The 20,790-nt window shown below is 43.8% G+C and overlaps 1 protein-coding gene across 4 annotated transcripts in view; it reads left to right on the forward strand.

Annotated features, from left to right (window-relative positions):
• Positions 1 to 19,639, forward strand: part of KDF1 (keratinocyte differentiation factor 1) — a 31,706-nt gene extending 12,067 nt beyond the window's left edge. For all 4 annotated transcript variants that reach the window (XM_087727130.1, XM_087727132.1, XM_087727133.1 and 1 more), the window contains 3 exons: positions 1,812 to 2,904; positions 7,980 to 8,060; positions 18,558 to 19,639. In XM_087727130.1, the coding sequence (XP_087583256.1) occupies positions 1,833 to 2,904; positions 7,980 to 8,060; positions 18,558 to 18,640 (1,236 nt within the window). In that variant the 5' untranslated portion in view covers positions 1,812 to 1,832 and the 3' untranslated portion in view covers positions 18,641 to 19,639. The remainder of the gene's footprint in view (positions 1 to 1,811; positions 2,905 to 7,979; positions 8,061 to 18,557) is intronic.
• The last annotated feature ends 1,151 nt before the right edge of the window (positions 19,640 to 20,790 follow it).

Raw genomic sequence — 20,790 nt, forward strand, 5'->3', positions numbered from 1 at the left:
AGCTGCTGCAAAGAAGTGGTCCCCAGCTTATTTTCCAAAGCACGAAAAGGCAAGGCAAGAAACAATGGATGGGAACTAATCAAGAAGAGAAGCAACCTGGAATAAGGGAGAAACTTCCTAACAGTGAGAACAATTACTGTATTTTTCGGAGTGTAAGACGCTCCAAAGTATAAGACGCACCTAGATTTTGGGGAGGAAAACAAGGGAAAAATATCTGCCTCCCAGCAATTTGCCTCCTTGCAACAAACAACACAGACAATATACACTGTTTGTAGTGTTATATTTCAGACTATACTTGTACAGACGCTATTAAAATTGATGTGCTTTCTGGAAGTATAGTTATTCTCTGCTATTTAAAAGAATAGCACTTTTTAAAACAATAGCACTGGGCCTCTTCAGATCAAGCATTTATTTTAAAAAGCCTCTTCATTTTGTTAAGTTGTCTAGAACAATAATAAAGCAGTCTTTAAAAAATAAGTCTAACAATTTGAACATTCTATAGGCATTTATACTTGTTGACTTACCTCCTTGCAGTAAACAGCCTGATTAGCACAAGAAAAAAAAATCTGCCTCCCAGCAATTTGCCATGTGGAACAAACAGCTAGTTTCACTTTCAATTTCTGCCGATCATCAGCTGTTAGAGGCTGCAGGGATTGCTATAGCTTATTGAAGTCTCTGCAAGCCCCATTTGCTGCAAAGAGGTAAATTGCTGGGAGGCAGAGGCCAAAGGTGGGGGCCGGTGGGAGGGTGGGGCTACATTCAGTGTATAAGATGCACCCAAATTTTCAACCTCTTTTAGGGGGAAAAGGTGCGTCTTATACTCCGAAAAAATATGGTAACCAATGGAACAGTTTGCCTTTGGAAGTTATGGGTGCTTCATCACTTTTAAGAAAAGACTGGACAGCCTGAAATGTTATAGGGCCATGATGGCGAACCTATGGCACACATGCCACAGGTGGCACACAGAGCCATTTGTTAGGACACCTGAGGAGCTGCCCTGTTAGCTGGCCAGCGCGCATGCACACTGGCCAGCTGACTTTGGCCTTCTTTTGAGGCCGTTTTTCGCCCTCCAGAGGCTTCCTTGAAGCCTCCTGAGCACGAAAACCAGCCCTATAGGAAAACAGGAAGTTTGGGAACAGACTTCCTGTTTGTCCATAGGGCCGTTTTTCGCCCTCCGGAGTCTTCAGGAGGTTTCCCTGAAGGCTCTGGAGGACGAAAAACAGACCTATGGACAAACTGGAAGTAACTTCCGGTTTGCTCGTAGGGCCGATTTTTGCCCTCCAGAGCCTTCAGGGAAACCTCCTGAAGGCTCCGGAGGGCGAAAAACGGCCCTATGGACAAACAGGAAGTCACAATTCCCAAACTTCCGGCTTCCCCGTAGGTATGTTTTTCACGCTCCGGAGCCTTCAGGGTGAAAAGCCTCTGGAGCCTGGGGAGGGTGAAAAAACCATGCCAAAAGCGGGGTGGTGGTGTTGCTGGTTGTGCCCACATGCACACGGCGGGGGGGCATGTGCATAGCATTATGGGTATGGCATGCCTGTGCATGACCCCCCTGCGCTCGCCCCACTTTTGGCACAGGAGCCAAAAAAGGTTCACCATCACTGTTACAGGGTCTCCTGCTTGGGGGGGGGGGGGGTTGGACTAGAAGGCCTCCAAGGTCCCTTCCAGCTCTGTTCTGATTGATGACAGAGGGAAGGTTTATCTCTTAGAAGGGAGCAATAAAGGTCTTTATTATATCCCAATTTGGATAGCTCTGATCTGATCATATGTGGAATAATTTTCTCTTTATGTTTTTTTCCTATTTCTATCAGGTCTTTTAGGGGTGGTGAGTCATGCTGGGAAAGAAACGAGGACATTGCCAAAACCAAAGCCACCCCCATCGGCCCCCTCAAGATGTTGCCGTCCCACAGAGGATCGGTTCTCCTAAGACAAGTGATATTAGCCTGGAAGTATTTAACGGCTCTACCCCGGAGCTTAAACACATCCGCAGGCCCAGGCGGGATAGAAGAGCCTACAAAACAGATTCCAACAATTCCCACGGAGGGGAAGGTGAGACCAACACCTTCATCCCTAGACCTGCAGAGAGCCCTCCTCCTCCCTGCTGTCCCAGTCTTTCCCAGGTCTGGAACGCCTCCAGAGCCATCTTCTGCTATGTGATCACCTGTGGGAGCTGCTTCAAGGACTGCCGAGCCAGTATCTCCTACAACAGTGCCTTGACAGAGGATGGGAAGAACCAGGAGTGCAACGGACATTCAACTAACAGTCCGGCCAACATTTCCCCCAATGAAAAGAACGGGAGCCGGACTGAGAAGAGTAACATGGGAAGCAGTTTCAGCTACCCTGATGTGAAATTCAAAGGGATCCCAGTCCCGCTTTATCCAAACCGGAACCCTGGCTCTGCCACAGACTCCGATTCATGTTACAAGGAGCCTTTGCCCGAGAGGTTCTCTCAACACACCATTGAGAAGCAGCCTGCCCCTACCAGCCACCGAAGCTCTGAGGAACATTATTCCTTCCACGAGTCCGACCTTGAGTTTGGGGAGCTGAACAGCTCCATGTCCAGTAGGGAGATCGACGGCCTCATCTTCAGGAAGCTCACCGAGCTTTTCAGCGTCCACCAGATTGACGAGTTGGCCAAGTGCACCTCTGACACGGCCTTCCTGGAGAAGACCAACAAGATCTCGGACCTCATCAACAGCATCACTCAGGACTACAATTTGGATGAGCAGGATGCCGAATGTAGGCTGGTCCGGGGCATCATACGCATCAGCACGCGGAAAAGCAGGGTCCGGCCCCGTGTCCCTGCCCCAAATCTCCCAAGTTCAGGGGAGGTCACCATCCGAGGCCACCCACTACACAGTGGCAATGAAACTATGCTGGCATCTGTCCTCGCCAGTGAAGAAGGTAGGTGTGAATTTCCGTTTTTAGGGTAGAACGTGGTACCAAATGGGGGGAACCAAATACACCACACTTTGGAGTGTCATGTCTAGGGCAGTACTGAGCACAGGTAGTCCTCCTCGACTTACAACAGTTTGACCATTCAAAGTTACAATGGCTCTGGAAAAAGTGACTTGGGACCAGGAGTGGGCTTCAAAAATTTTAGCAAGATGTTCTCTGCCCAGTTGCTGAGTGGGCGTGGCCATGATGCAGCCTAGTCAGCCTCTTACACCACAGTGGGGGGACGTTTTTGTCCTCCCCGGGCTCTGGGGGCTTTCCTCGAGCCTACAGGAGGGTGAAAAGAGTGTCCCCAGGCTCCAGAGGTCCTCTGGAGGCCGGAAACGGGCCCGGTTTTGGCCTTCCCAAACTTCCACTAGGCCCGTTTTTCCCCCTCCCCGAGCCTCCACGCGCACCATGCACTTACCTGCATCCAAAACGGGCCGCGTGGGGACTCCTGGGAGGGGAGGGGTGGGCGAGGCCAGTCAGGAGTGGGATTTGGGGGTTCTCTGAACTGCACAAAATCTTAGCTAGAGGTTCTCCCAGATCCCTGCAAACCCCCAACAGTCCACTCCTGCTTGGAACTGTTTTTCACACTTATGACCATTGCAGCATGCCCCTGGTCACATGATCAAAATTCAGATTCGTGACTGTTGCAATGTCCCCGGGGTCATGTGATCACCTTCTGACAATCCAAGTCAATGGAGAAGCAAGTTTCACTTAACAGCCGTGTTACTAACTGAACAACTGCAGGATTCACTTAACAACGGTGGCCGGAAAGGTGGTAAAATGGGGCAGAACTCACTCAGTCTCATGTAGCAACAGAAATTTTGGGCTCGACTGTGGTCGTAAGTCGAGGACTAACTGTATGTGCTATGTGTGAAACACATCTATGTCTTTCTCTTCTATTTCGATCAAATCTCTGTAAGGCATATGAATAGAAAAACCTCTCGGCATAACCTCTCACTAAAAGTGGCATCTTTCAGATGTCCCAAAGGTGCTTTTTTCATGAGGCAACTGGACTTTCTGGTTTTTCTTTGAAGATGTTTCACTTCTCATCCAAGAAGCTTCTCCAGCTCTGACTGGATGATGACTGGATCCTTCCATTCCCTGCCATCCAGTCAGAGCTGAAGAAGCTTCCTTCTTCAAAAGAAAAAAACCAGAAAGTCCAGTTGCCTCCTGAAAAAGCTCCTTTGGGACAAGCATGACCTGGATGACTGAGAATCTCCATAGAAATCCTTCAGTTGTGTCAAGCTGCAACTTCCACTAGACCAGAGGTCTTCAAACTTGGTAACTTTAAGACCTGTGGACTTCAACTCCCAGAATTCTCCAGCTCTGCTGGCTGGAGAATTCTGGGAGTTGAAGTCCACAGGTCTTAAAGTTGCCAAGTTTGGGGAGCCCTGCACTAGACAACCAGCATAGCTGATGAGGAAACTATAGGTTGTCATTTTGGCAATGCCATTTATTTGCAGGGTACCATTTTGAGAGAGGCCAAAAAGGAAGCACATGACTTCAGGGGTGGGGCTAATCATGTGGCCCTCCACATTTCTCATGTCACACCCAGAGTAGTGGGAGTGGAGTGCTGTTTTCTCACTGATCAAGTCAGCACTATCCATTTGAAGCAGGGGTGGTATTCACTTACCTTCCCTACCAGTTTGCAAATGTGAACGCTTGCTTCATTCATATGCGCCCTATCTGTGCATGCACTCAGCCTTCCACGCATTCACTTTGGCTAAAAAAAAGTACCTAAATAGAATGGTATAGAGCTGGGGCCACCCATGATTTCCACTGCCATATATTACCTTGCACACATAACCATTCACAGAATGAGTCTTAGATTTGCCTAGCTTTAAATATAGGTAAAGGTAAAGGTTCCCCTCGCATATATGTGCTAGTCGTTCCCGACTCTAGGGGACGGTGTTCATCTCCGTTTCAAAGCCAGCGCTGTCCGAAGACGTCTCCGTGGTCAGGTGGCCAGCATGACTAAATGCACGGAGTGCTGTTACCTTCCCATCAAAGGTGGTCCCTGTTTTTCTACTTGCATTTTTACATCCTTTCGAACTGCTGGGTTGGCAGAAGTTAGGACAAGTAATGGGAGCCCACTCAGTTACGCCGCAATAGGGATTTGAACTGCCGAACTGCCAACCTTTCTGATCGACAAGCTCAGTGTCTTAGCCACTGAGCCACTGCGTCCTTTAGAGCTTTAAATATAGACATTGGTAATTAAAGCTTACTGCCTCAAATTCTAAACAGTATTCATCTCAGCGGAAGGCTGTTCTCTTCTGCGAACAGGATTTTGCATATATCCAAATGAATTACTGCTTGCTTCCCTGGAATGCAAAATACAACCTAGGAGAGCATCAACACTTTTGAGCAGTAACAGCATGTCTGGGCACGCTGCTTTTCCATTTCCCAGGCTGCCACGGTACAAGTATCGTCCTGCTCTTTTCTCACCCCTAGGGCACAGCCTACAGGCTACGGTGCCCAGGCAGAAGCTGGCACAGGATGCCTGGGACCAGGCACTGCCTGCATGGATCAAAATGATTGTTCAGAGAAGCAATGGTGATGGCAGCACTGAGAGGAAGGGATGTTGGGGTCCGAAGGTAGGGTAAATGATGGCGGGGGTGTGTGTGCACAGATGGGAATATGGATCTTGAGGAAGATCTTTCATTGGGCCCTCAAGAAAGGACCCTCAAAGAAAAACAAGATTCTCTTTCTGGTACCCCAAACAGAAATAGCTATGGAAACCTAGACTCCATATCGCAATTTGGAGGGGGGGTGCATTTTGCAACAGAGAATTGAGATGCTGTAGGTCACCCACCTCTCTCAGGACCCTCCTACACAGGACACGGAATGTTCTCAGAGGAAGTCCCAACAGAGTGCAACGTTTCTTCCTCCCAGAGCAACAAGAGATTGAGCTCCAAGGCAAAACAGTGATTTGGGAGAAGGTCCATTTATGGTCCTATGAAACATAATGCAATTGAAAAGAAGGAATGGCATTTGAAGTTACAGGCGTATTTTTTGCTCTGAAGAGAAATTCCCTTTTGCAAAAATACTTTATTTTATTTATTTTATTATTTGTTTGTTTGTTTGTTTGTTTTATTCATTTTATTTATTTTATTTATTTTATTCATTTTATAATTTATTTTATTTATTTTATATATTTTATTCATTTTATTATATTTATTCATTTATTTTATTATTTATTTTATTTATTTATTTTATTTATTTTATTTATTTTATTTATTTTATTTATTTTATTTATTTTATTTATTTTATTTATTTTATTTATTTTATTTATTTTATTTATTTTATTTATTTTATTTATTTTATTTATTTTATTTATTTTATTTATTTTATTTTATTTATTTTATTGTTTATTTATTTATTTTATTTTTATTTTTTATTTTATTTTAATTTATTTTATATATTTTATTCATTTTATTATATTTATTCATTTATTTTATTATTTATTTTATTTATTTTTTATTTATTTTATTGTTTATTCATTTTATTAATTTTTTATTTATTTTATTTTATTATTTATTTATTTTATTTTATTTATTATTTTATATTATTTTATTTATTTTATTAATTTTATTATTTATTTTATTTATTTTATTTATTTTATTTATTTTATTTATTTTATTTATTTTATTTATTTTATTTATTTTATTTATTTTATTTATTTTATTTATTTTATTTATTTTATTTATTTTATTTATTTTATTTATTTTATTTATTTTATTTATTTTATTTATTTTATTTATTTTATTTACTGTCAACTAGTACAAAGAAACAAGTATAACACATGAAAAAATGGCAGAAATAAATGGATATAAATAAGCGAAACATAGCCATAAACACATAAAAAGAGTACATATCAATGGGGACAGTAGGACAAGGACAGAAGTCATGCTGGTGCACTTATGCACGTCCCCTTTACGGACCTCTTAAGAAATGAGTAAGGTCCACGGGAGACAGCTTAAGGTAAAAGGTCTGGTAGGGTGGTACTTGGGCTTCAACTGTGAACTGAGCTTGCACCAGTAGCCTCTTGAATATTACCAGTACCAACCATAATTGGGACTGGCAAATTGGTCACTAATCAAAGCGGTCGCTGAGTGAAACCACAACTTTGCTTGTGATTTTACTTCAGCTTTCCTTTACAAAATTGTAAATGTGAAGTTTGCTTGCAAAGTTGCTTTTTATCGCTGTTGTAACTGTGAATGACCCCTAAATGAGGCGGTCACTAAATGAAGACCATATACAGGGAGTCCTTAACTTATAACAATTCATTTAATGACCATTCAAAGTTACAACGGCACTGAAAAAAGTAGCATAGGACCACTTTTCACACTTATAACTGCCATAGCATCCCCATAGTCACATGATCTACATTTGGAGGCTTGATAACTGACTCACATTTATGACGGTTGCAATGTCCCAGAGTCATGTCATCCCCTTTTGCAACCTTCTGACAAGCAAAGTCAATGGGGAAAGGCGATTCACTTAAGAACCGTGTTACTAATTTAAGAACTGCAGTGATTAACTTAACAAATGTAGCAAGAGAAGTCATAAAATGGAGCAAACTCACTTAACAAATTTCTCACCTAACAACATAAATGTTGAACTCAATTGTGGTCGTAAGTTGAGGACTACCTGTACATATTTTACAGTCCCATCGGGTGCCCAGCCTTTCTCTCAGTCTTGGATTCCTCTTTTAAAATGGAATGGTTTATTTCTCTGTGAAATTAAGTCTCTTCTGTTAAATAAAAGCTCAAACCTGTGATGGCAGGATACCCTCTTTTCATTTGGCTGCTTCTGAGATAAACAGTTTCTTCCCTGGAATCCTGACCTTGAGCGTCTCAGAGAGCAAAGTCTAGAGCTCTTTGCGAAACATGCCTCTTGTCTGACATCCCTAACTGATCCAAGATTTATGTCACACTTGTGGACACACTCAGGTGAGTCCAAAAATACGTTAACATGACCCGTCTTGAGTTGGGCCATCTATTCAAATGCCAACCTCTCTGCTAACTGCCTTTCAGATTTACCTGTTCAGATATCGGTAGAAACTACAGCAGATATGCAAGCCAGAAATATGAGGCAAGGTCCCTACAACACAGCCGGTGAGTTTTCTTGGCATATTTTAGGAGGTTTGGGGTTTGGGGGCCTTATTATGTCATGGTTGCTTTCAGGAGAGAAATGGGCCGATGGGAAAACTTACAGGCATCTGCAATTTGACCAACTGTAAGGAAGAACGAATGGGCTTCTACCAAGTTGTTGCACTGATTCATACTGGATTGATTGATTGTGCCTTCAAGTTATTATTGACTGTTGGTAACTTCCTGGACAAGTCCTGCACTTTTCTTGGGAAGATTTCAGAAGTGGTTTGTCATTGCCTGCTTCTTCCTAGGGCTGAGACACAGTGACTGGCCCAAAGGTCACCCAGCTAGCTTGATGCCTAAGACAAGACTAGAACTCCTGGTCTCCCAGTTTCTAGCCCAGTGCCTTAACCACTATACTGGCTCTCTTTAAAAAAAAAAAACAGTGCAATAATAGTTATGTGTATTGGGAGAGTGAAACTGTCTCTCTGCATTTAGAAGGAAGTCTCACCTGGCTTTGGTTGTACAGAATTTATTGTCACATTTTCGCAAGCTATATCCTGGTGGACTGCTTCCTCTTTTCCATCTCATGCAATTATTTCTCTGACCATTGTCTAGATGTGGAGGTAACCCCCTACCCAAATTCCTACTGCATTTTTTTTGTTGCTTTTGAGGTCTCTGGCCCACCCAGAATTAAATGCGCAAAAACTCCTTTGCTGGTGCTTCCTGCAGCTCCCTGGAACAGGATGAAGCAATGGGGCAATTGTGTTTTGTTCTATAAAAGTAAAGACCCGTGTTGCTTTATGAAGACGTCAAAGCATTGTCCCTTCAGACAGGGGCAAGATTCAGCTGGTTCGCACTGGGTTGGGCAAACTGGAAGTTAATTTTGCATCTGGTTTGCTGAACCTGTTGTCACAAGGAACGGCTAGCCCTGCCCAACCCTCCCCTCCCCTCCCCAGAGTCTCCACATGGCCTGTTCATCATGCCAGGTAAGTGCAGGGCCCACACAGAGGCTCTGGGAGGGCGAAAAACAGGTCTCCTGGAAGTCTTGGGAAGGGGCCCATTTCCAGCCTCCAGAGGGCCTCCACAGCCCAGGGGAAGCCATTCTCACCCTCCTTAAGGCTTAAGGAAAGCCTCCGTAGCCTTGGGAGGGTGAAAACTCTCCCTCTGCCATGGTGCAGGAGGTTGATTAGGTCATTTCCACTGAGGCCACGCCCACCCAGCAACCGGGCAGAGAACCGGATGCTGCCATTTTTGAATCCCACCCCTGCCTTCAGCCTTAGAGCTTTGCACAGCCTTACACTGTAGCACCCATGCTGAGCATTCACACGGATCTATGCGAATTGGCTATCATGAACTGAACATCCTTTTGGTGATCCAGCTGTGTCGTGTTTCCCAGAAAATTGAGCCATAGAAGAGAACATTTATAGCTTAAGGTTGGGGTGGTTTTCTTCCCGCATATCAAAATATGTTTTTTTTCTGAGATTAACCCCAGCAATAGCAATAGCAGTTAGACTTATATACCGCTTCATAGGGCTTTCAGCCCTCTCTAAGCGGTTTACAGAGTCAGCGTATTGCCCCCAACAACAATCCGGGTCCTCATTTTACTCACCTCGGAAGGATGGAAGGCTGAGTCAACCCTGAGCCGGTGAGATTTGAACAGCCGAACTGCAGAACTGCAGTCAGCTGAAGTAGCCTGCAGTGCTGCATTTAACCACTGCGCCACCTCGGCTTTATCAAGGTTGATAAATTAGGGCATATACAGCCCCTTTGGTAGAAGAGAATATTTGTAGAAGGATCCTAGGACACATATATTTACCTTCATTCGTGAGAATATTTTTGGCTCAGCTTTGAACTACGCAGTCCTTGGCGCTCTCTGAGCTTGGCGCTTTCCTTGCAGGCGTTTCATTACTAAGCTAGGTAACATCATCCCTGTACTGTTGATGTTATCTAGTGTGGTAATGAAACGTCTGCAAGAAAACCACCAAACTCAGAGATCACCCTGCAATCTGAGCCATATCAGGAACCATACCGTCAGTGATGCGAACCTTTTTGGCACCAAGTGCCAAAAAGGGAGCCCTTTGGCACACATGGATGCTTGTCTGGGCTGCAACAAAGAAGAGGAGCTGTCCAGGGGGCATGCACGTGCCAGAAAATGAACTTCAGTTTCCGGCATGCACCAGCAAGTCTTCTGGTTACTGCCGCACATTCGCACGCAGCGATCAGCTCATGTCGGAAAACGGAAGACCCGCTCTTCTGGTTCCCAGCACTGCCGCCTGCACAAAGGCCAGCTGATCATCGGGTGCGCATGCACACCAGAAACCCAGAAAAGGAAGGGTGACGCCGCTTGTGCCAGGCAACAAGGCTCCGCGTGCCACTTTTGGCACACGTCCCATCGGTTCGCCGTCACGGGAATAGAGTGTATTTAAGCATAGTCTGGATAGATATTTGGGAGGAATGTTTTTAGTTCCCTAAACTGAACAAGGAATTGGATGACATGGTCTAATGGCCAGTGCTTCATTTCTATGATGTATCCAAGGTTGATGAATTAGGACAAAGTTTGATGGTTTTGCCATCGACTTCAGTATGTGTTTTGTTCATGCATCTGTATGACCCTTCGGTGTGGATACTCCAAGTGTGGATGCATCCCCATCGAACTGGGATACACTTTCACTTCTTCCAATATAGAATTCCCTCACCCTGCCACTTGAAGCTTCTGGCATAAAAGAAAGAAAATTTGTGACTGGGCCTTGAATTTTCAATTCATTTATGGCCATGCTCGCAGTCATTCATGCTTTTTCACTCTCTAAATGGAGCTGTCCTTGAGGACTATCCAAAAACTTCAGGCGGTCCAGAATGCAACGATGGGGCATAGGCTTTCCTGTGTAACATCTTTGCTTTAGGAGCTGTGCTGCTTACCACTTTCCTTTCAGGAGCAGTTCAAAATATCACTTGCCCCCTTTAAAGGCTTTCAAAGTTTTGTTGATAGTTGCGAAGTCGTGTCCGACCCTCTGGACAATGTTCCTCCAGGCCTTTCTGTCCTCTACCATCCTCTGGAGTCCATTTAAGCTCACACTGACTGCTTCAGTGACTCCATCCAGTCACCTCATTCTCTGAGATCCCCTTCTTTTTTTGCCCTCAATTGTTCCCAGCATGAGGCTCTTCTCCAGGGAGTCCTTCCTTCTCATTAGGTGGCCAAAGTCTTTGAGTTTCCTCTTCAGGATCTGGTATTCTAAACTTCTAAAGAGCAGTCAGGGTTGATCTCCTCTAGGACTGACCAGTTAGATCGCCTTCAAAGTTTAGGACTTGAATATTTATTTATTTCAGTGGCATCTGCCTGTCTAATAAGATTTGGGAAAGTGGGTGAATAGTCACAAGGTATACAGCCTCAGCCACAATCCCCTTTGGAATGCACATAGATGCCCTGAAAAATTATATGACCCCCCTAACCTATTGATTTTTAGGAGAGCCATCCAAAATGCGCTTTTTAAGACTGCCTTAGTCATGGAGTGCTTATGAATCATGTCCCATTGATGTTATTCTGAACATTGATTTGGCTCAACTGCATGTGCTGGGATTGACTGCTTTGGGGTATCAAAAATCACATAACTGTGTGCCAAGAATATTTTTGAGCTACTTTTTAATTTAAGCCCTCATAAAGTTCTGAAATAGCACAGACATAATGGGTATATACCGTATTTTCACGACCAAAAGCCGCACCGGATTAAAAGCCGCAGTATCAATTAACGCTAATTTTTTTAACTTTTTCCACATATAAAGCGCACCGGGTTATAAGCCGCACATTTCCCGACGCTTCTGGACATCGCGAGGAGCGGCACGAGGGTTCTTGGCGCTCCGGGGGCGCCGAGGGCGGCTGGGAGGGGCGCGCGGCTTGGTTTCTCCTCCCTGGACGTCGCAGCGGCGGCCCTGGGCTCACCGATCTCTGTGTTTTTCGCATCGGGGCATGCTCTTGCAGCGCGCCCCGATGCGAAAGGCACTGGAATCGGTGAGTTTGGGGCTGCTGCTGCGGCGTCCAGGGAGGAGAAACCAAACCGCGCGCCTCTCCCAGCTGCTTTCGGTGCTTCCTGGAGCGCCGGGAGCCACAGATGTCCAGAAGCGGCTTTTGGGGCTGGTGGGGATTGGATTTCCGGCTCGGTGGCCCCTGTCGCTTCTGGACGTTGTGGGGAGCCGAGGAGAGTGTGGGGGGGAGCGCGCGACGGTTCTTGGCGCTCCGGGAGGCGGGAGAGGCGCGCGGTTTGATTTCTCCTCCCTGGACGTCGCCCGATCTCTGTGTTTTTCGCATCGGGGCGTGCTGCAAGAGCATGCCCCGATGCGAAAAACACGGGGATCGGCGCGCCCGGGGCCGCCGCCGCGACGCCCAGGGAGGAGAAACCAAACCGCGCGCCTCTCCCGCCTCCCGGAGCGCCAAGAACCGCCGCGCGCTCCCCCCCACACTCTCCTCGGCTCCCCACAACGTCCAGAAGCGACAGGGGCCACCGAGCCGGAAATCCAATCCCCACCAGCCCCAAAAGCCGCCTCTGGACATCTATTGCAGTCGCGAGGAGCAAAGCAGCTGGGAGATCTTTTTCCACATATAAAGCGCACCGGGTTATAAGCCGCACTGCCGATTTTGGATCAAAATTTGGGATTTTTAGTGCGGCTTATGGTCGTGAAAATACGGTATTTCTTTCTTTCTATTATTATTATTATTATTATTATTATTATTATTATTATTATTATTATTATTATTAAGTGTTTTTTTTATTAAACACACATTAAAACATTGGACACAGTGTAACCCGGGGGCAGGGGGATATATTTATTTCTGTATGGCCATCCATCTCACCAAGTGACATTGCGGTGACCAAAATTTTAAAAATAAAAAGAGTAAAAATAATGCAAACATTAACATATATAGTAACTGAGAATAAAGCACCTATATAGGTAAGTGATTTAATTTAAATCTATATATATAAAAGCCAAACACCGCTCATTCATCATGAAATCTCTAGAACTGCAAAGCCTACAAACCTGAAATTCGGTACGTACGTTCCTCTTAGTTACTAGGTGCTCACTAAGAAAGGATTTTTCAAAATGACCATCACATCATCAGTATTTCTTATAACTGCCAGTTGCCTTATAGTAACATGCTCTGATGCTACCCCTTCACTAAACTGGGCATGGGCATAGCCAGCGCATGACTCATCTGGCCTACAGACTGGGAGTTTAGACATTCTACTCCCTCTCCCCACCTGAAAAGAACTCTGTTACAACTGCCAGTTGCCTCACATTCCGTTACCTCAGTTCAAATTGGCAGACATTCCACTCCTTCACTCAGGAGTGGTCTGGGGCACCTAACAGTTCCGTAGCGAAGCACAGGTATCCAGCTAGTGATATATATAGGACAGACAACTACGGAAATGTTGCCCCAAAGAAGACTGCTCCAGATTATGTCTTTGCTTATTTATTTATCAACTGTATATGACCGTCCTTCTCATAAGAAGTTATTCTAGGTAGTGTACAATAAAATCAAACAAGTGAAACCCAGTCATATTGAAATGCACACACACACACACATATACACAAAACATTTGACCAGCAACGGAGTCAACTCAAGAACCCAATATCCCTTTTTTTGCTCTGGTTGTTAAGTGAATCATGGGTCATTAAACAAATCCAGCTTTCCTCACTGATTTTGCTTGTTGGAAGCCCTCTGGGAAGCTCATAAATAATAATCAAAGAATGCTGGAACCATCTTAAATACATGCCAGTTGCCAAGAACCTGAATTTTCATCATGTAACCATAGGGACAATGCAGTGGGCATAAGCAATAGCAGTAGCACTTAGACTTTCCAGCCCTCTCTAAGCGGTTTACAGAGTCAACATATTGCTCAAAACAATCTGGGTCCTCATTTAACCCACCTTGGAAGGATGGAAGGCTGAGTCAACCTTGAGCCTGCAGAAAGTCGATATGCCGAACTGCTGGCAGCCGGTGATCAGCAGAAGAAGCCTGCAGTTCTGCACTCTAACCACTGCGCCACCGCAGCTCTATAAGTGTGAGGACTTGGCTGTAAATCACTTTTTTCAGCATCGTCATAAATTTGAACAGTTATTAGACAAATGATCATAAGTAGCTGTCCCGTAGCTGTCATGACATGCAAAAATATTAGATTTGAAATCATGGTTGACTGGGATTTGCCTGTTCATTCGAAGCAAAATAAACCACTTAAGAATTAAATCAAATCCATTTAAACCATTCTAACACTGGGTCTTAACCATGAGCAAGTCCCCATATAAACAAATAAATAAACATAACATAGTTTGTAATCTATACATATATAGCTATATATATATCTATATCTATACATAAAATGTGATATTATTCTTTTCCTGATAGCCATGCAGAGAGGCAAATGGTATTCAAGGTATGAACATTTTGTCCTTGGCTTGCTGTAATGAGGTGCTTCAGGTTTTGGTGGCTTCTGAGGTTTCTTAAGGCATCACAGCCTTAAGGGCTAGGAACTTGTCGTGGCTTTTTAATGCCACCTGAAATTCTCCCATTTCTGAATTCTGTTTTCCAGTGCCTGGCAACCAAAAAATTCAAGGGAAGGGTGGTTGTAAGAATAAACAAATATAATTATGTGATATAAACTCTGGCCTTTAATGGAGACTCTATCGTGTCAACTGGGAAGTAAATAATCCTTCAGACTTTACTAAAAGGAAGGATCTAGCCCTCATGGCTGCTTATTTCTAAGAGGGCTCATTGCTTGCCTGGGACTCTGAAGGGTTTCCATGTTGCTGTATTCCTTTTCATAAATATATTTCTCCTTTTAAAATAATTGAGAGAATGCCTCAATAGTGCAGGGTCTTCTTTGACTTTTACTATAATCCTGAAGCCACCCCCATGAAGTCAGGTGAGAAATAGAGCAGAGTCATCAGGGGTGGGATTCAGCCGGTTCGGGCGAACCAGTAGCTCCGACGATCAGCTGGGAACGAACTGGTTCACTCCGACAATCAAGTCGGCCCGCCCACACACCCCTGCACTTTACATGCCCCCCTAGAGTCGGGAACGACTAGCACATATGTGCAAGACGAACTTTTACCTTTATCTTTTAAACATTTTGCCCATCCCAGGTGCTTCTTTTCAAAACAGGACTGGGCAAAATGTTTAATTCTTTACCTGGAGAGTTGAAGCACCTTATGCTACATCAACAGTGCTCCTTAGCTAGGTTTGAAGGACACTTCATCATGCTAAAGGGGGCAAAACATTTCCTTGTTGTTCCCAAGAGAATCACAGGCAGAGATGGTGTTCGGACCCGTTCGCCCGAACTGGCTCTATGCCATCCCATTTAGGCACCATTTTTTTTAGCCAAAGCGCCTGTGCAGAAGGCACATGCTCACATGTGCAAACCGGTAGGGAAGGTAAGTGAAATCCACCCCTGATCACTGGGATGTCGTCTGCTAAAACATATGAAGAACAGTTGCAGGAACTGGGTATGTCTAGTTTAATGAAAAGAAGGACCAGGAGAGACATGATATCAGTGTTCCGATATGCTGCCACAAAGAAGAGGGAGTCCAGCTATTCTCCAAAGCACCTGAAGGCAGGAGAAGAAGCGGTTCTACCACAAAACCGCGGACAACAAAATCGCGGACGACGAAAGCGTGTCTGTGACGTCATCACAGCGCAACGAAAAAGATCGAAAAATGTAAAAATAAAGCGAAAACCTTACCCTAACCCCCCCAAACCTAACCCTAAACCTAACTCTAAACCTAACCCTTAACGTAACGAAAAACCTAACGCTAACCCTTAACCTAACGCTAAATGTAACGCTAACGCTCTAACCCTAACCCTAACCCTTAACCTAACCCTAACCCTAACCCTTAACCTAACCCTTACCTTTATGTGAATCGGCTTGCTGTAATTTAATTTTTATTGCAATTTTTCGATCTTTTTCGTCGCGTTGTGATGACGTCACATACGCGATTTCGTCGACCGCGCTTTTGTGGAACGCGGTTTTGATGGGTCACAGAAGAAGCAAAGGGTGGAAACTAATCAAGGAGAAAAGCAACTTAGAACTAAGGAGAAATTTCCTGAAAGTTAGAACAATTAATCAGTGGAACCAATTGCCTCCAGAAGTGGTGAATGCTCCAACATTGGAAGTTTTAAAGAAGATGTTGGATAACCATTTGTCTGAAGTGGTGTAGGATTTCCTGCCAAAGCAGGGGGTTGGACTAGAAGACCTTCAAGGTCCCTTCCAACTCTATCATTCTAATCTATTCTACTTCCCAGGAGTTGAGATCAACTCAAAGACATCCTCCACTATTTCTATAATGGCTTGGTCAAGCTACGCCTTCTCAGCTGGACGTGGGAATGGCTGGGTGAATTTCTTTGGTTTAACATGGGCTCTTGGGGCAGGTATAAACAGGGCTGTGTATCCATAACTGCAGTGTGGTTAAAATTGCCTGAGAATGTGAGCTTTTCATCTTTCTGGTTTTAAAGCATCCATCCCGTTCTTTTGGCTACAGAGAGTCTCTTACAAATGTGCAATGGGAGGTTGATGGAATGTGGTTCAAAATCTTGGAGTTACTAAGGCTTTAGTGTTCTTTTCTCTGGACAAGCAGAAATGGGATTTTGAAAATGCTGAGAAGGGTTTTTCTTTTAAACAAAAACAAGCAGAGCCATTTTCTCAACATCCCAGTTCTTGAACGCAGCGCCTGGATTACGCCACTAAAAAAGCAGAAACCAAAGAAGGCGCTATGTATTTTTCTTGTCCATTATTTCAACTGTTTACATTTGTTGGAATTTGCACCGTTTGACTTTTTATTTCCCACTTGCATGAGTGGCTTCCTGTCCTGTTGTGTGTGTGCGTGGATTATTTTAAAAGAATTTTACGTAAGATTGAAAAGTTACAAAAACATAGAAAAAAGAATTTTTTTAAAAGAATGGGGAAAAGTGAAGGTCAGCAAAAAGCAAAGGAAGAAAAAGAAAGAAAAGATATTTAAGGAAGCCATTTCTGACCTCCTTTTTAGCACTTACAGTATAAACCTCATAGTTATCATCTGCACCAGAGGTGGGTTGCTCCTGGTTCGGCCCGGATCGGGCAAACCAGTAGTGGCGGCAGCGGGAGGCTCTGCCCACCTGCCCGGACACATCTGCGCATGCACAGAAGCATCGCGAGCACGCACAAGCACACGAGTGAACCGATAGTAAAAAAAATGGAAATTCACCACTGATCTGCACCCTCGCAAATTCCATATCTTAGTTCCCTCCCTCCCATAAGCAACCCATTTTAATCAGTGAATCCCAAAGCCAACAGTATGTATGTATGTATGTATGTATGTATATATACATACATGCATACATACATACATACATATTAGAGTCACAACCACTGGTAAGCCCCAATTATGGGAGGAAGCTAACTGCTTCCGTCATCTGTCAATCGGCTCGTCACAAGAGTCCATCACGACAGAAACCCAATATTTTTACTGTTGCCTTTGTTATATTTGTGTTTTTGTTATATTTGTGTTAGCTTCCTCCCATAATTGGGGCTTACCAGGGGTTGTGACTCTAAAATATATACCTTCTTCCCTGGCTTCAGCTGATAAGGAGGAGACCTGTGGCTTAATGTCTAAGATGTTTGCCTAAGATGCAATACAGCACAGGTTCGAATCCCAGTAAGGGTATGGTTAGCTGATGAGAGCTAAATAGCTTGAAATAGATCTATACTAGTCTCCCTTTATTTATTTATCAGCACAAATAAACACACACACACACACACACACACACACACACACACACACACACACACACACACATATATGATGTTTCCTGTTCTATTTTGGAGCGGGGGAGCAGCTAAAAATTATAGCAGAGTCACGTGTCCATTCTACAACAGTCGTCTTCACATTCTAGATTGTAAAAGAGTTTTATGCAAATCAATGCAGTTTTCAAATTATTCACAAAATTGAGACATTTTTATTAGGGTGAAATTATATATGCAGCCACGGTTACAAAATATTGTTCCATCTTATCCTTTCAGTATCCTAAAAAATATGAAGAATGGTTGCAGGAACTAGGTATGTCTAGTTTAATGAATAGAAGGACTAGGGGAGAAATGATAGCAGTGTTCCAATATCTCAAGAACTGCCACAAAAAAGAGGGAGTCAAGCTATTCTCCAAAGCACCTGAGGGTAGAAAAAGAAGCAATGGGTGGAAACTAATCAAGGAGAGAAGCAACTTAGAACTAAGGAGACATTTTCTGACAGTTAGAACAATTAATCAGTGGAACAACTTGCTTCCAGAAGTTGTGAATGCTCCAATACTGGAAGTTTTTAAGAGGATGTTTGATAACCATTTGTCTGAAGTGGTGTAAGGTTTCCTGCCTAAGCAGGGGGTTGGACTAGAAGACCTCCAAGGTTCCTTCCAACTCTGTTATTCTATTCTATTCTAGCATGCTTTATCCTAGCTTTTATTTCTTGTATGTATAACTCTTCCTGTTTCCTCCCATTCCCCTGCAGGACTCCCATTAAGTAGAGGGTCTTCTTTCCAAGATACAGAGACAGACTCCTCCGGAGCCCCTCTGCTTAAAATGCATTGCTGAGAAACGTAGACCTGGCAAATCCGCAGAAGCAGTGAGGCCTTTAAGTCTGCCTCACGAGAGACCAGTTCAGAAGCGATGGACGATGGAGTCTGATGCAAGCCATCCCACAACTGTGCCATCCAAGGAATCCTTGATTTCTCTTGCCATTTTTCCAAGGTTGATCCTGCTGTAGACTTGCTTTTTTTAAGATGACCAATGGTGCTTTTTTGACCATTTCCTTGGCGACGTTGATCTCTTGCTTCAGAAGGGAACAGAAATGATGTAGCAGTTACAGCTTTTTGCACATATCCTTTCCTTTAACCATTCTAGCTCTCCCCTTACCCTTGTCAAATTAAAACCGACCTCTGCATTTCCCTTTCCAAAATAAAAGAGATCTTCTGCCTGTCGGGCTTATTCATCCAACAGGCTATTCTGTTACTGACTTGACATTCATTTTCTCATTTGGAATTCAGATTTGATTGTTCTCATGCAATTCCCCATAGGACTTAAAAAATGCACTCTTCATTGTAAATAGTTCGCCAGGACTCTTGAGGGTGAGACATTGTTGATTTAGGAAGATGACAATTCCTCTGTTTGAAATCTTCAAAAACTCTCGCTGTCTTTCCTGTAGTTTAATTTTATTCTCTTTTCTTTTTTCCCCTGCCTCGTTTGAACCATAGGGGTGCCTAAATTGGAAATGGAAAGTTTGATTTGGGGAGGGGGGGGAGCTGTTACTGCATCTTAGGGTATTTTGATTTCTACAGTGCTTTGGTGGTGTTTTTTTTTTTAAAGCAAATAAAATTATATTTAAACAATGAATGTTGAAAAGTCACCCCCTTTGTCTCATACAAAGGGACTAATTTAATGGCTAGACGTTGTGAGAGGTTGTAATTCAAACAAAACTGGAGAATACACCAGGGCGGAGAAATATAATTTAAAGGATGGCACCTGAGAAAGGAATAGATTGTTCTCCTTTCTTTTCTTTTCTTTTTTTTTAGTAAATAAAGATTTTGCACAGTGCTCTAGTGGTTGCTTCTGGCTCCATTGGGAAATAAAATATGACTCACATATATATATAAAAATGTAATTTGGCATCAACAGTATTGCTATAAAGAAGTGAGATATCATTAATATGTTCTTACTTGAAAGTTGTTTAAGAAATGTTGCCTGCTTCTTTCTCTACCAAAATGACGCAGTCCATAAAATGTATCTTACAGGAGCAAATAGTCTGACATAGGAAGTCCACGGCTAGTTGACTTCCTTCTTGCTTCCTGCTTGTTGGTATTTAGAGGTAGGTCATCTCAAATTCTTGAAAAAGCAGGTGTAATAACTGTTCACTATAATGAAGAGCATACAATCTAGACAGCATAGTAAAAAGCAGAGACATCACCCTGCCAACAAAAGTGCCTACAGTCAAGGCTGTGATTTTCCCAGTTGCAATCTATGGCTGTGAAGGTTGGACCATAAGAAAGGCTGAGCGCCAAAGAATGGAGGCCTTTGAACTATGGTGCTGGAGAAGACTCCTGCGAGTCCCTTGGAATGCAAGGTCATCCAACCGGTCAGTCCTAGAGGAGATCAACCCTGACTGATCTTTAGAAGGCCAGATTCTGAAGAGGAAACTCAAATTCTTTGGCCACCTAATGAAAAGGAAGGACTCACTGCAGAACAGCCTGATGCTGCAAACGATTGAGGGCAAAAGAAGGGGATGACAGAGAAATGAGGTGGCTGGATGGAGTCACCCAGAGGTGGGTTCCTACCAGTTCGCACCTATTCGGTAGAACCGGTTCGTCAAATCTACCGAACCGGTTAGAAGAGGTTCCATCAGTGGACCCGGAAAGCAGGCCACACCTACAGAAGAGGTTCCCAAAAATTTTTGAAACCCACCACTGCCACACACACAGACAGACAGACAGACAGACAGACTGACACAGAGAGAGAGAGAAAGAGAAAGAAAGGAAGAAATAAATAAAGAAAAAAAGAAAAAAGAAAGAGAGAGATGAAAGAAAAGAAAAAAGGGACAGAGAGACAAAAGGAAAGAGAGAGAGAGAGAAAGAAAGAAAACACATGGCCGGCAAGCCACTCCCATCAGGTCACATGGCCAGCAAGCCACTCCCACAAAGGAGGCCACACCCACAGAGTAGGTTCCAAACTTTTTTGAAACCCACCACTGG

Source organism: Thamnophis sirtalis, unplaced genomic scaffold (assembly GCF_051295495.1).
Source record: "Thamnophis sirtalis isolate CommonGarterSnake01/CBP01778 unplaced genomic scaffold, rThaSir2_p1.2 scaffold_13, whole genome shotgun sequence".
NCBI lineage: Eukaryota > Metazoa > Chordata > Lepidosauria > Squamata > Natricidae > Thamnophis > Thamnophis sirtalis.